Consider the following 16,655-nt stretch of genomic DNA (forward strand, 5'->3'; position numbering starts at 1 on the left):
GTCCATTGAATATATCTTTACGTATCTTGTTGACAACACAGTGATGCTGACTGTATTCAGCTTTATTTTAAATCACAACTATGAAGAAGTTCTGTTGTTTATAATCAAATATTTGGACAGAAAAGAATTGACAAGAATTAGATTTGTCCATGCCATCTTTAGGCAATCATCACCTTTTGAATCCAGGGCAAATCATTCAACAGTGTCCTATTTTCTCATTTTTGCCTTGTCTTTTGTAATCATCAGCCATTTGTCACGGATATTATTATGAATGTTGGCATGCCTGGCGGATGTCATGGTATGACTGATTCCCAGAACAACTTCAACAACAAAAAAAGGATTTTCAGCAGCATGCGTGCAAACAAGAATAGCTTTGGATTGTACTAGCATTTTAGTTTGTAAATACACTGAAGGGATGCTAGGAGGTAAACTAGCATCCACATGGCAAACCACATTTGTTATTTTTTTATAGGATAACGTTCAGAGGAAGATTTTTAGAGTGTGTTTTAAGAAACACCATAACCCAAAATAGTCTGTCTCGTTACATGAAATGCTCCTTTGGGGTGTGTGTGTGTGTGTGTGTGTGTGTGTGTGTGTGTGTGTGCGCGCACGCACATGTGCACGCACACACACATGTTGGGTTTCTGAATACAGATTTCCTATTACTGAAGGATCTTTCAGGGTTCTTTAGCTAGAGAAATCATGTGTTTGAGAGGCATTTATTTTCACTTGGTGCAGTCCTGATTCTGGTACTCTGTTTTCTTCAGGGCATCCCAGGTACTTCAATCAACTTTCCACGGGACTAGATATGGTTGGATTAGCAGCAGACTGGCTGACATCAACAGCAAACACGAATATGTGAGTAGTTAATGTGTTTTGCTTAATCCAAGATAATTATTAGCGAGATTTCATAGTCTTTATTCAGCCTCTCCTGTGAAAATCTTTTTTTATCGATTAGCTCCTAAAATAGGGATATCAACTTCAGAAGTATAGGGGTGTTCAATCTAACTGAAGTCCTGATACATCTTTCATGCAATCAAAGCTATACAACATTTTTCAAACACAAAAGGCACTTTTTTTGGCATTTGGGATTTATAATTATATATAATATGAAAGAGAAATGGGACCAGATGCTGTTTTTTTAAATAGAATTACTCGGCAATGTTTTTTGTTTATTCATTTGATAAGTGACCCTTAGGCATTAAGCCAATAATTGAAGCTCCTAACTTTAGGAATATAGGAAAATGAGCAGTCCTTTAGAAGATGTAATTTTCTGTCTGCTTAATGCTATAATCAAAACTTGGGTGAATGTAGGGCTTGAAAAAGGAAATACAGTAGTTCTATACGTGTTGTGACGATGAATTATTTCTTTGAGTTACATGCATAAAATGTGACCATTACTGCATTTCAGGTTCACCTATGAAATTGCTCCAGTATTTGTGCTCTTGGAATATGTCACGCTGAAAAAAATGAGAGAAATCATTGGCTGGCCTGGGGGCTCCGGAGATGGGATATTTTCTCCTGGTATGTGATATTTCAACCTTTCTTTGTGGTTTTTCTTCTGATATGCAATGCCTCATTATGAACCTAGGAACAATTAAATACCTAGTCTGTGTTTCTGCTTAGGTTAAATGAGTTATGTTGATCAAAAGAATGAGTGTGACTATACATGACCACTGACCATGCTTCCAAGCAACTACCTCATGCTTGAGCAATAGTTATTTGTGTTCAGAAAGAGAATGAACAGGGATGACATTTAGCCAGTACTCCTACTGTAATCCTACACAGAAGATGTATGGATCATGTGGAACAAAGGAATAAAGATTCCTAATAAGGGAATTCGCTCTCTGAAACTTCCCACAATTAGTGAAAGGGTAGCCTCGTTTAATAAAGCATCCTGTTTCAGGATGCATTACGAGGCAGATCTCTGTAACAGAGCCTGTGTACCCTGTCCCTTTCAAGTAACAACCAGAGAAGCTGATTCATACTAATTTCAAGGAGGGTAGAGAGTGGCTTGGGAAACCATTTTTTTTTATTAACTTGTTTTATTTTTATTTTTTTTAAATTTACATCCAAATTAGTTAGCATATAGTGTGACAATGATTTCAGGAGTAGATTCCTTAGTGCCTCTTACCCATTTAGCCCATCCCCCCTCCCACAACCCCTCCCGTAACCCTCAGTTTGTTCTCCATATTTATGAGTCTCTTCTGTTTTGTACCCTCCCCCCCCCCCCCCGTTTTATATTATATTTGTTTCCGGGAAATCATTTTTTTTTAATTTTTTTTTTTTTGAGAGACAGAGAGATAAAGCATGAGCAGGGGAGGGGCAGAGAGAGAGGGAGACACAGAATCTGAAGCAGGCTCCAGGCTCTGAGCTGTCAGCACAGAGCCTGACGTAGGGCTTGAACTCATGAACTGCGAGCTCATGACCTGAGCCAAAGTTGGCCACTTAACCAACTGAACCACCCAGGCGCCCCTGGGAAACCATTTCTTAAAGCTGAAACAGAGGGTGATGATTTCTTCAAGAGGTTTCTTTTTCCTTCTTTATCATACCATTCAGTCTTTTCCATCCTACTTTTATCACCAGCCATTGGATTCTAAGCTCCATTATCTACACCTCTTCCAGCCAAGAGAATCAACCTGACACAAAAAGCTTTGCCCTTCATTCCAGATCTGTGTGTGACCTTGGTTTGATGCAGGAAGAAATAGAAGTTAGAAAGGCAATGGGGAGAGAGTCACTGACCCATGGAAAATAAACCTGGTGTGCAGACTGTCACCTAATCAGTGGCAGGAGAGGGTCATCAGAAGGGGGCATACACTCAGTACACTGAGATTGGCCCTGCTGGGGGGGTCAAAGCCACACCTGCCATTATGTCAGGCCCAGCAAAAGCCACATCAAGATGTCCCTGCAGCAAACCTGCCAAGACAAGTGGATGATGAGGAAGAGAGAAAATAAAGAACAGGTTGAAAGAAGAAATAAACAAGCAACAGAGGCCTCAAGGATAGGGCTTAAATTAAGCAGCTTTACCCACAAGCTCAGATCTGCTATTATATTTTATGATTTTAAAAATACCTCACAATTTTTCAGGTGCAGAAGGAAAACATGTTAGTTAAATGGAAGGGAAAATTAGCCTTCTTTTTTTTTTCATTGAACACCAGTTGTGATGAATTTTAAGCTAGCCTTTATTTTGTAGAGGACTTAGTTTTCCTTTGGAAAACCATTCCCTATTGAGGGAATTTTGTCATCATTCTCTGGAACTGATGCTCGTAAGGTATTTTTCATGAGGAATTAGGTAGTGTTCAGAGATCAACATCGTTTCTACCTCTATTCTTCTTCCTCTTATGAGGTTGGTGTGTGATTGAGAACCCTGGGCTCTCTTTTAACGGTCCCTGGGAGTGGGAAGAACAGTTGTTCCTGTTGACCCTGAAAAATTGGCTAAGGGGGCTTGGGCCAGGCCTAATTTAGCTGGTCTTGGAGCCCACCCACTCCAGAAAATATACACCCAGAGAAAGAATCCTCTTCCGCAGCTCTGCTAAGCCAGGTATGGACACCCCCATCACGGGACACCTGATCATTTGGTCAGTCTTTCTACGTGACCAAATGATCAAGTAAAAAGACTTAACCTTGATCATGAGGCTCCTTCCCTGGATGCTAAAGATCCATATGCTCCCATGCCAACATGGAAGCCACAGATGCCATATGCTAAATATAATGTAGACATTGCAGAATGGGAAGGGGTCAGAAGTAAAGGCCATTGGCAAACTGTTTCTGCCCTGCTTTCTACAAGCCATTACCGAGAGAGAGGGATTATAGCATCCTCACTTGCTAATGGATGCCTTTCTGGGTAGCATCCAGGCTCATTCCTGGGGTAAAGGGTCTTACAATTTAAAAGGTAGGAACAGGGAAAATCATACATCTTATGGGCCTGAGATCTGAAGGTCTTGTTGCCCAGGACTAAACACAAAGAGTTAGATCTGTGACTTGAATATATAACTCAGCTCAGTTTACCTTACACCTCCATCTATAACAACAGAGGATTTATGCTTCATGGAAAGTTCTTTGGGATGTCTAGAAGAAATCTGTTAATGTGATATCACATCTGGGAACCAAAGAGACCTGGAGTATTCCTCACTGCTCAGCAAGTCACAAAGGCTGAAGGAGAAGAAAGGGAAATCATGGCTTAGTCACAAACCTTTTCCTGTCTAACGGGATTTTCCTGATGTTTCAGAGCTTGTATTTGCATCCTTTCTCTGGAAGACGCATCCATCCTCCTGCCTGGGCTGCACAAAGCAGTCTGCTCTGTCTAGTGGCCCAGAATCCTCTTCCTTTCTCTCAGACCTACTGGATTTTTTTTCTTTTAGTTTTATGGTATTATTAACACTAATACGATGTGCACATAAGCAGTCTATTCATTTTCTTCGCTGTGCAGCCTGGCATCGGGGTTGGTGACTCTGAGGGCCAGCTGGGCTGCTCTTTCCACAACAGCTCTGTGGCTCTTGGAGGAGGCATTGTGAGCAATCTCTGCACAGTAAGATTTGTTGCACATCAGCCACAATTCAAGCTTCTTGATGCTGTGGACTAGGAACTTCTGGAACCACTGGCCAGCATGTGCTTTGTTTTCTTGTTGCTTCCATAGCCAACGTTGGCCATCAAGATCTGGCCCTTGAATCTTCTGCACATCCTGTTGTCAATGCCTCTAGGGTTCTGCCAGTTGTACTTAATTTTGACACATCAGTCTGACTGGTGCCTGATAAACTTCGTGGTCATCTTTTTAACAATCTTGGGCTTCACCAGAAGTCCGAAGGCAGCCATGATGCCAAGTAAGAGATGGCAGAGGACGAAGAGTAGGGATACTGGATCTTTAGAGAATAACTGAGTGGCAAAATGAGGAGTGGGAAAGCAAAGCTGGAAGCTTCTTGAGTAACTGTGCTGTGTGACACACTTTCTTTGTGTTCACCTTTCCCTTCTCCTTCTGGCCTCCTTTCTCCCCAGCCTCTCTGACAAGAACTAGGGCAGTGCTTCTCCCATGGAGGCTATTGTACCCCCAGGCAACACTTGGCAAAGAATGGAGAAGGTTTTTTTAAGTTTATTTATTTATTTATTTATTTTGAAAGAGAGAGCGCACACATGCATGCAAGCAGGGAGGGGCAGAGGGGGAGAGAGAGAATCTCAAGCAGGTTCCACGCTCAGCGCAGAGCTTGATGCAGGGCTCGATCTCACAACCGTTGAGATCGTGACCCGAGCCGAAATTAAGAGCCAGACGTTTAACCAACTGAGCCACCTAGGCGCCCCGAGAAGTTTTTGATTGTCACAATTTGGTGGTGGGGTGTGTAGTGCTACCAGCACCTGGCAGGTAGTAACCAGAGATGCTGCCACATACATCCCCAGGGCACAGGACAGCCCCCACCACAAGCAGTTATCCAGCCAAAATACCATCAAGTGCCAAGACGGAGAAACCACACGCTAGAGTAGAATTTCCTTTAATAGCTGATCCCTTGCCCAGCAGCATCCTACGCACTCAGCCTTTCAGACAAGGTGTCTGTTCAGAGAAGGCCTGACCTGGATTTTGCTTGCCCTGTGTCTCTGGGGTTCAGAAGAGGTAGAAATTTCCCTTATTCTGATGGAGCACAGAGCCAGGATCTGGGTACTGACTGCTCTGTGCCAGCCTGCCTGCTTGCATCAGAGCCCAGGGTTCATGAGGCAAAAATTGTGGCCCTATGTGGGCCATTCATTTTGATATAAAGAGCCCTCTGCTCCTCAGCCACCCAAAGGGAAGGGAACTCAGGGCACCCACATCATGGCTGAGCCCGGTGTGTCTCCTATGGGGAAAGGAGGAGATAGTGCCTTCACTCTGCCACGTGGTGTTACAGCTTCCATGCCAGCGTATCCATTTTCATGCACAACACTCTGTCTCTTGGTATAGCAGAAATCCTAAACTTTCCAACAATCTTGGGGAAAAGCTCCTTTGCTTGTCAAAGGAGACCTTACTTACATGATGTAAACATTATGGTATGAAATCCTTGACAATCTTAGAATGACACAAGAAAAGCAATGCAATATAGACTTAAAATTCCCTTCGTTTTGTGTTTTTGCATCATTTTGAAATGAGATTTTGTTAGCTGTTACAATTATATTTCTGTGATGTCTTTGGGAGGGAAGAACTGTTGTGGGGAAATTAACAGAAGAGTATGATGAGATGGGCTTGGATGTTTATCCTCATTCTGTAAGGATTATTGATTAACAGTCCACACTGTGAACTGCAACTGATTTTGTCTTGGTGCAAGTGCAAGGCATTGAATGAGTCAAAATGAAAAGAAATGTGTTCTCCATCAGGATAGAAGTAGGATTTTCACAGAACTAATGAAGAATGACCACACTCACAAGGTGGGAAGGAAGGCAACAATTTCTCAGTTCTTAAGAACCGCTTCAAAGGACTCCCAGCAAGAGCAGAATCAATCGCCGTTCTCTTTAGCTGACAGATTTGGGGTGTGGAGGGGTGGCATCCAACCTGTGGTTGGGCCCAGTGCTCCTTTCTCTGGACCCTCTTAGCCTGAGGATTCAGTCTGAGTTTGAGGATTCAGTTCAAAGGAAAACCAATACGATGGCCTTCTCCTGTGTCCCAGGAAGATTCTGGGTCAGTGGAAATGAGGAATGTTTCTTGCATGTGAAATGATGTTGATAATAACTAGAAAAGGTAACTGTGTGTTGCTGTTACTTTAGGTGGCGCTATATCTAACATGTATGCCATGCTGATTGCACGCTTTAAGATGTTCCCAGAAGTCAAGGAGAAAGGAATGGCTGCTGTTCCCAGGCTCATTGCCTTCACATCCGAGCATGTACGTGTTTCTGTTCTTTCCAGGTTTAAGGTTTTCATCTGTAAAGCCCAAGTGGAAGGAGTCCTATTTGGAAACGCTTTATCCCCAGAGGTTCTCTTCCTAGAAGATACTTCTTGGGAGAGAATTTGGGGAGGGAGCAGCTGAATGGTATGATGGGGGAAGCCCTTTCTCTTTGAAATTTAGGAAAACCTTCATAGAGAAAGCAGAATGTTTTTACTTCTAGTTCCTACCCTTCATTTTTCTGTAGTAATGCTGTATGTTGGGGGAAGAGGGAGAGGAGAGGCCAGAGTGACTATGAGCTCATTTGGACAATTGATGCTGTGCCTGCATAACTCAAAACTCCAGTATGTCCTATTGATACAATCTTTCTGTATGAAAATTCTGATCAGATAGTCTACCCTAATGGTGTCTTGAACCATTTAATGCTAGTCTTTGGGAGGCTGAATCAGAGATTTTTATCACTGTAGAGAAATGGCCTAATGGTCATATCTATCATATCTCATCTCTGGGTCAGTTCTGTCCCAGCCAATCACAGGCTCCTGTGCTCTGCTATGTAGTTGTCCAGGTGGGGTGCTGAGAGCTGGGTCTTTCAGCTGAATGCCACAGTGTGGTACTCCATATTCTTTCCATGGCTTTAGAAGAGTTAATGCCATTCTCCCTACTGTCGCAGGCACATTGAAAAAAGTGGCCCACCCTATTTACATAAGCTAAACAGCGTCAGTCTGTTAGGCCTCCAGCTTACTCTCCTGTGCAGAGATGGGGCCACACACAAGCTCAAAGCAGCTGTTTGAGCAAAATCTTGGTTCCAGATTCTCCCACCAATGGGCCTGCAGCAAACCAGAGGCTGTTCTCAACAGGCATTAGTAAGCATTACCAGCCATGTAATTCCTGAGATTTTCCTTTCACAACCTCTTCCTCAAAGTAGCCTAAAGTTTGGGAAACAATTGCCTCAAGGAAGATCAAGAAGCCCTCTCATGGTGGGGGAAATAAAGAGATGGGGATGGAAGAAGGGTCTATAGGGAAACTAGGAGCTCCTGTAAAGAGACATCAGTGGGGAGATGCAGGGAGTCATAGTAGGAGTCAAGGCACATCTCCTATGGAACTTTTCTTTTTCTTCTTTAAGTGGTGTGTGTGTGTGTGTGTGTGTGTGTGTGTGTGTGTGTGTGTGTGTGTTCATAATAAGGAAACAAAGGGCAAGTACGACTGGAAGCCAGTGAATACAATTCACAATTATAGCAGTGGCCATGGAATCAAAGGAAACTAGTGATTTATGTTAACAAATGATCTTTAGCATCTTGTTTTTAATCATGTTTTAGTATTTTGTTTTGCCCTTCCTCAATTTACAGGGGTCAAATTTAGCAGAGAAGTCCACAGCCTCAAATTACCTGGTGTTTTACTTCCTATTGCTGCTAAAACAAATTACCACAAACTTAATGGATTAAGCCAACATAAATTTATTATCTTATAGTCCTGAAGGTCAGAAATCTATGGGTCAGGTAACACTGTGTTCCTTCTGGAGACCATAAGGGAAAAATCCGTTTCCTTGCCTTTTCCAGTTTCTAGAGGCCAGCTGCCTTCCTTGGTTCATGGACACTTCTTCCAACTTCAAAACCAGTAAAACATCTTCAAATCTCTCTCTTCTTCTCTCTCACACTCTCTCTCTCTGACCTGTGCTTTTGTCACCACATCACCTTCCCTCACTCTGACTCTCTCTTCTTTCCCTTATAAAGACCCTTGTGATGACATTGGGCCCACCCAAATAACCCAGGACAATTTCCTATCTCAAGACTCTTAGTTAAGTCACATCTACAAAGTTCCTTTTGCCATGTAAGGTAACATATTCTTAAATTTTAGGGATTAAGATGTGGACATCTATTCAGGGAGGGCATATTCAACCTGTTAAGCCTAGTACCCCACCATGAGATAATTTTCATTTCTCAACTTGTCCACAGATAGAAAATCATGATATAATTTTTTCCAATTACTATTTCCCTATAGTATTGTGTCCCAAAATAGTTAAATGTTACTCTGGTCTCAGCCTCAAAAAATTCAAATGATCTTATATTGGGCATCTTTTTATTTTGGCTTCCATGCTGTTTGCACACCACGAAATGAGGTTGGTCGACCAGCAAGCTGTACTATGCTGTCTGGTGTCTGCATGAATTTCTTGGCTCAAGTTTCATGGAAATTGACTTAACTTTGCCCAGAAAACCCGGGTCATGTGGTGTAAGAATAATTTTGCTATGCCTTCTTCTTTTGATATTGCAAACTTAGAGTCTACTTCTTCACTTCTAAGCAAAAGAAAGGTGATTCAGCTGTACAATTACCATTCAATTTTTCCTCCTCCTTCTTTACCTCTATCCATGCATATAATTATGAAAGAACATTTGAATTATGAACCTTTCCTAAAATACCAATTGGTTCTAACTCTAGGCTTATTTTTTGACAAGATGAACTCTTTTTCTTTCTTTTTAAAAAAAACTTTTTAGCATTTATTTGTTTTTTGAGAGACAGAGCACAAACAGAGGAGGGACAGAGCGAGAGAGGGAGACATAGAATCCAAAGCAGGCTTTAGGCTCTGAACTGTCAGCACAGAGCCCAATGCGGGGCTCAAACCCATGAACTGTGAGATCATGACCTGAGCTGAAGTCAGACACTTAGCCAACCGAGACACCCAGGTGCCCCAGATGAGCTCTTTATCTAACGTATGATACCTTATATATGATAACTATTTGACAATTTCCAATACACTTGCAATATACATTAACTCATTTGACTCACACAACAATATCATAGGACAGGTAGAGCAAAGATTGTTATCAGCATTTTTTAAATGAAGAGGCTGCAAGTAGAGTCAGGATTAAATGGGTTTCCCAACCCCCAGGTCAGTGAGCTCCCTGTCCCAACTACCAATGTAGAAACCAGATTAAAATATTCAGCAACAACATTTTGTATGCCATATCTGATCAATTAATTTAATATTTTATACTTTCCCAAATAAAATTTCCACCAAGTGCTTTTTCTTAATGTGAACGTGATGCTAAATTGTTACTGCCCCTACCAAAACAAAAAATACCCTGCAACCTTCCTTATTATCTCATAGACCTGGGCTGGAGGGGACTTTCAGAGTTCACTTAAGGCACTCCTATGTCTTATTGAACTCTTGATCCAAACCATTCTGTTCAGATAAGCCCTTAAAAGTGAGCCCTACCCTTGAAGCTCCAGGTTGAGAGGTAATGTGACCCCTTTATCTACTTCCTTTGGGCTTTAAACCTCAGGGCCATTCCATCCCATTCATCACTTAGTGTAGTTCCTTCCAGCTTCGGGCCAGGCCGTATATTCCCTTCATCTTTTCAGGTTTTACAATCACCTTGTCTCCACCAGCCCCAGAAATAGATCCCCACAGGCTGAAGACAGAAGATTACCAAGTCATGTCTCAAATGCCTTTTTTTTTTCCAGGCCAAACAATTTCCATCTTTGCATGGAAGTTCTTTCCTGAGTCCCTTACCTGCAGGGAGAAAGGATGAGTAGAAGAGCTGCTTTGTGGATCCCTAGGGGCGGGGGTGGGGGGTAGGACAATGGCTATGGCAGAAGCTGCTTTAAGTATTATCTTTCTTCATGTTATTTGAGAGTTTCCAAGGCCCAAGACTTTTGGAGACTTAAATGAGAGCCTTATAAAGCAGTCACCATGGGGTGCCTGGGTGGCTCAGTCAGTTAAACATCCAACTTTAGCTCAGGTCATAATCTCATAGTTCGTGAGTTCAAGCTCCACACTGGGCTCTCCACCATCAACCTAGAGCTCACTCCAGATCCTCTCTCTCCCTTTCTCTCTGCCCCTCCCCTACTCATTCTCTCTCTCTCTGTCTCAAAAATAAAATAAACATTTAAAAAAAAAGCAGTCACCTCAGCTCCTGTAATGTAGGAAACTCTATATAAATGTTAGGTAACTTAAAAAAAAAAAAAACTATTTGTAGATGAGGAAACCAAGTCCCAGAGGTGATAGATGCTTTGCCCAGGGTTTCACAGCCAGTCAATGACAGAGTCAGATCTAGAGTATCAGTTTCCTGATAATCCCAGTACCAGTCTTTCAAATACTGGGTTGGGTGATCTCTACACCACTCTAGCTGGCTGCTCTAAATTCACGTGGTAGCATCCTTTCTGAAATTCTGTTTTCCCCATGTTAGTTCTTCTAGTGCTAATATAATTTTCTAATCTATTGAGCCAATTACTGACTTTTCTTCTAGTCTGAGCACTGAGTTTAAAATTTGGACCTGTGTAGAGCTATAGGGATAGAAATGACATTAAGAAAGTCTTCCAGCATCCAACCAGAAACATCACACATTGAGGAAGGGAAGGGTCATCTTTTGTTTTCTAAATGATCCACACTGTCTCGCTCTTTTGTAACCCACCGAGCTACCCGTCTCTTTTCTGGATGCCAACCCAGACTAGAATTTTCCCATGCTGATAAGGAGGGCAAGCTATTAAATTTTTGTTTGTCCAAATCCAACTGTTTTCTTGAAATTTTGAACAGGGCTGAATTAAACAAATAATATTGCTATGAAGAACATTAGAAGAAGTAAATATATCCACTAAATTGAAATAAGAGATAGCACATAAGCAAAGCGTTCTAAGATTATTTTCCTCCACAATATGGAATCACAAAATCTCAGAATTGGAAAGGATCTTAAAGATTGGCTGGTTCAATACTCATCCTTTGCTGAAATCTCATTGTTGTCACCAAATCTTCAGTGATAGAAAAGCTTGGCAAAAATTAATCTGATGGGTTTTAGGTCCTTTCTTGAAAGCAGGTTTAGAGGGAAGTTAAGACTCTAGCTCAATAATTTATATCTCTAGCTCTGAATCCTTTGAAAGCCCAAACTGTGAGCTTCATTCCAAATTTCTCTTATTTCCTTGTGTGCAACAAGCTCTTCCAGAAAGAATTTCAGTGGAACACCATAATTGCATTTAGGAAAACTGTTCTTCAAATCAGATTACAGGTACTGGGATCTTTTACGCAATGGGCACAACTCACTCCACTCTTTACAACTAGTCACCAGTGTTCTGCAGAGCCCCCTCATGGCCTCAGCCCACTTTGGGAGGGAGATGATTCTCATAATTGTTTAGAAAAATGGTTTTCACATAAAAACACTATAGGAGAGGCCTCAATTCAAAAAATAGATGTCCTTTATGTTTAAAAAAAAAACTAAAGGTGACCCAGGCAGCTTGGAAACAGACAGCTCCCATGTAATGCTCCCATTAGAAGCTTCACCTGACAGAACTTCAGGAAGTGAAACTGTGAGCTAAAACCAGTTTACCTTTAGCCTCTGCATTCCTACTTCCTATTCATTTCAGGGCCATCATCACCCCTGTGTCATTTTCTCCCTCTACTCAATCCCATGAAAACCTACTCTCAAGAAAGAGCCTGAGAGCCCTGTAAATGATTCGTAAAACCTAAGTGCCTCTCCTGAGGTATTTCCGTTGCAATAGGAGACAAAAGAAGGGGTCAGCAAGGCACAGGGCACCATGGGGCAGTGGGATGTTTTCTTTATACCTTCCTTCATTCACTCAGTGCAATATGTGCCAGGCAATGCCTCAGGTACTGGGGAGGCAACAGTGAACAGAACAGACCCAGTGCCTGCTCTCAGGGAGCATATATTGTACTGTGGGGGAAGGAAAGGACAGGGGTCCGGAGGGGATAGTCACACTTCTCAGTGCCCCAGAGACCACACTGAGTGATCACTGTAAGGGAATACATGCTCAGTGCTGATGTTCACATTTGTCACCAGCTGTCATCCTTGGATCTCTTTTCATGTCAACTGAATCTCGATACATATTATTCTTTTCTTTTAGCACTTACTTAGAGCACAAGCTCACAATGGGTGACTTTACACTGTAGAACTATAAGTGATAAGGTACCAGCTTCCCGGAGGTGCCTTGTATGCAGATCCATATCACATCAGAATCACATGGAGTCTCTGAGAATGTGGTTGGGTGATCCCCTATCCTCCAAATCATTATAATTAGAAATCAATGAGGTGGTCTCACAGAGTACAAGCTTCTTTGTAAATCAGATGATTTAGAAAGTAGGATGCTCTTTTAAGGCCACTTGATGAGTAGAAGCAAGGACAAGGACCCAGTCTAAGGCAGAAAAGGCTATCATTTTCATCAAATCTCAGGATGTATAGGGGCAAACCAGTAGGTGTATGGGAGGAGTGTGGAGAAAAAGGAGGACAAGGGAAAGACTGTTGCTCCTATAATTGCTGAGCGGGGAGCGGTGTCCAAAACATGCAGAGGGGTCAACGAAGCAGATTTCACCTCTTTTGTAGGTTGGGCTTCACGACATATTTGTTGGGGGTCCTGCTATGTAAGGCCCCCCATCTACCTCTGTTTGGTGTTCCTCCAAACATGCTTCATTCACTCCACTCACAAAGGGGTTCAAGTCCAAGGACAATGAATAGACCTTAGAGATAGAAGATAGAGCTTTTGACAGAATGTCAGAAGAGTCAAGAACTGACATTTCCAACCTAGTGTGTCCTTTTTCTTTCCTTGTTTGAAGTTTTGAGTTGCTTCTTCCCAAAATGGCTGATCTGGCTATCAGGGCCTACAGCAGCTTCCTGCTTGGGAAGGACCCCATCTTGGGCCCTTTGGGATGGATGTCAGGAAGATCTCTGGACTTGCTTTTAGAATGAGCTTTAGATTAGAGGTGTTGGGGTCTATTTAGGCCACCATCATCTGGCCCCAATCACCAAAGCCACACCTCAATATTGGGATTTGTGGCCAGAGATTTGTGTCAATAAATAGTAGACATTTTTCTGGACTTGTTCTCTAAGCATATGGTCAAATTTGATAAATCCGTGTTAACTATATACTATAGCTAAGTCCTTGCCCTCATGTAACCTGTGTTCTAGTAGGGGACAGATAGTAAACTAATAAATATTTGCTTTAATGCCACATGCTGACAAGAGAATGGGGGCAGTAGTGGGCTGTTTTACAAGATGCTCATAAAAGGTCTTTGTGGAGGTGATATATAGCAGAGACCTACATCGAATGAGGAAGGGAGCCATATAAATGTCTGAGGGAAGGATTGCCCAAGAAATGGAATGGCAAGTACAAAGGCTGAGAGGCAAGAACAAGCTTCATGAGCGCACAGAAGACTAAGAAGACCAGTGCTAGCAGTAGAAAGAGCAAGAGGAGGCAAGGCAGGTGATGAAATAGGGGAGGTAGCAGGGGACTGAGGGCCGTTTTAAAAATCTTTGTGTCCGTGAGCTTAGCAGAAGCTTTCCCTGAGGCCCCGTGGTCCACTAAGTAGTTGAATCTGAGTCTCCGTTAAAAATTTGGATGTGACCAACAATGGCTTGACATAGTTATAATCAGGTTTCCAAGCTGCTTATCTAAATTGTAATAGAGGGAGAGAAACCAGCATGTCAAGAGACTGAAGTGGTTTGTCTCAGAGCTTTTCCCTATTCACCTTATTCTCCCACCATCCCTAAAGACAGAAAAGATTTATTGTCCCCATTACTGAAGGAAGGAGCTGATGTGTACCCTCTAGTCATAGGGCTAGATGGAATGATGGAGCTCATGCCCCTGCCCCAGCCTGTGGGCTCTCACCCCCACGCATTCTTACTCTGGATAATCTTATCCTACCCAAGCCCAGAAAGCCAGCTTATTTTTTTAATTACAATTATTTTATAACTATACAACCCCATGGTTACTTGCACATATTTTATTTATTTTATTTTATTTTGTTTTGAGAGAGAGAGAGTGTGCATGAGTGCACATGAGCAGGAGTGGGGCAGAGGGACAGAGAATTTTAAGCAGGCTCCACACCCAGTGCAGAGCCCTATGTGGGCTCAATCTCATGAACACCAAGATCATGACCTGAGCTGAAATCAAGAGTTGGATGCTTAACTGACTGAGCCACCCAGGCCCCCCTATTTGCACATATTTTAAATGTCAGCTGAATCATGTAGCCTGTATCTAGATCACTTGTGATTTTTTTTAAAAAGGATAGAGAAGTTAATCTCCCATCAATCTTGGATTTTCATTTTGTAAAAAAATAAAAATCAGATGGGTTTTAATATCTATTACCCAAATAGAAATATGATATAGTTCTAAATAAGCCCTAGATTCTAGCAAGTCTATTATTTTTCCAAGATCAGGGTGGAGGAGATACGGGGGATATTCATTAACTCATTCCCCAGCCATTCTGTTGATGAATGACTGATCATCACAAGAGTCTTGATGATTTGGGGACACATCCGAATCCTTGTAGCTTTCGATTTTTGTTCACAGCTTTACCTTCTGAAGCCACCCAGAACCATCTGTCCCTTTCCTCTTACCTTGACACAGCCCTTCAGATATGAGGGCCACCCATGCCACATGTCCTGGTTGCCCTCTGCCCATGAACAAGCATCCTCTGAGCTCTCTTCAAACACCTGGTTTCTGGGCTCCTCAGCTCCCAGCATGCTGCTCTGCTGTGGTTCATCAACAAGTAGGTCCATTAAACATGGTGCCAAGGATTAAAAATGACTCCCGATGTGTTCTCACCAGCACAGAGATGTGCCATTTAAGCTGTTTTCACGGTTTCTTCCTCATTAGGTAGTGTCTTTTTTTTTCCTCTGGCTCCTTGCTCTCCATGGTCCCTTGCTATTTGTGGATAACATCTAGTGATTTCCCTGCTCTCTTTCCTGAAAATGTAAACAGGCTCAGTGTTCGGTACCTAATCTTCTTTTTCATGCCTCATATCCCTTTTCGTTCCCTATCTTGAAGCCTTCTATTTGGGCATGTGTTTTTTCTTTACGTGTGTGGCATTTGCTAGAGTGATCAATTATCCTAGGTAACTGCCCCTCATTTGAGAATCCCTATTCTTTCTCATTAAAAAACAGACAAGACTACTTCCTCTCATTGACCAGGTGCACCAGATCTCTTACTTAGCCCCAATTTGCCATTTGGCAGTTTAGTACTATCAAAGGTTTAGGAAAAAAAAAACAAAAACAAAAACAAAAGTAAAACCAAGGACTCACTGAGGTAGTAGTGATTAGTGAAAGTTTATTGTGCACACGCCAAAAAGAGACTTTGCAAACCCAGAGCGCTCAAACCAAAACAGGGTATGAGACTCCGAGTATATTGTTACAAGCAGTTTATACAGTGTGGCAGCAGTGACTGTTGACTCTTCACAGTGACTGGGAACAGCATTAGAATTCTCTGAAATGACAGAGCATTGCCTAGTGGTTACCTCATATCAATTTGGGGGAACAATTTAAGTTTCTGTTATGATTTTCAGAGGCAGAAGCAAGATGTGACCCGAGTTATTAGCCTCACTTGTCATGCAAAATAAGCTAAATTAAGCTCTGCTTGTAGGACTAAACTGATTTTGTCTGCTCAGGAAATTTTCAAGTCTGGCCACCATTTGTGTTTGGTTTTAACAGTGCTTAGGAGCTCCTTCACTGAGGGACTTCATTTGAGTGGTTTGTGCTTGCTCAGTCGGCAGCTGGTCCCTCTGTTCTGTGTCATTTCCCCCTGAGCTCTTTCTTCTGGGGGTCACCCGGGGATCTGCTAACGATGCAAGAGAGAACACTTTTTTGTGTTGTTGGGGGAGTCATGCATCTTTACAAACCCAGTTAAGCTTTCTCTCCTAGTTCCCAGGTATCTTGGTAACGACTGTCTACTTCGTCTTTCTGATTGTAAAATGAGGCTAATGGCCCTTTGTCATTACTCCTTGGGTACACTGGGCCTTTTAAACTCCTCTGTCCAGGGCCTCATTTATTGGTTTACATTATTTGCTGCTGTTATCAATGTGATTTCTTCTTGCTTATTAGA

The 16,655-nt window shown here is 42.3% G+C and overlaps 1 protein-coding gene and 1 pseudogene across 1 annotated transcript in view; one reads left to right on the forward strand and one right to left on the reverse strand.

Annotated features, from left to right (window-relative positions):
- Positions 1–16,655, forward strand: part of GAD2 (glutamate decarboxylase 2) — an 86,316-nt gene that overhangs the window by 7,220 nt on the left and 62,441 nt on the right. The window contains exons 5-7 of the mRNA XM_078450332.2: positions 768–858; positions 1,412–1,524; positions 6,721–6,836. Coding sequence (XP_078306458.1) covers positions 768–858; positions 1,412–1,524; positions 6,721–6,836 — 320 coding nt within the window. The remainder of the gene's footprint in view (positions 1–767; positions 859–1,411; positions 1,525–6,720; positions 6,837–16,655) is intronic.
- Positions 4,406–4,845, reverse strand: LOC144616834 (large ribosomal subunit protein eL32 pseudogene; annotated as a pseudogene).

This window comes from Panthera onca, chromosome B4 (genome assembly GCF_046562875.1).
Source record: "Panthera onca isolate mPanOnc1 chromosome B4, mPanOnc1 haplotype 2, whole genome shotgun sequence".
Taxonomy (NCBI): domain Eukaryota; kingdom Metazoa; phylum Chordata; class Mammalia; order Carnivora; family Felidae; genus Panthera; species Panthera onca.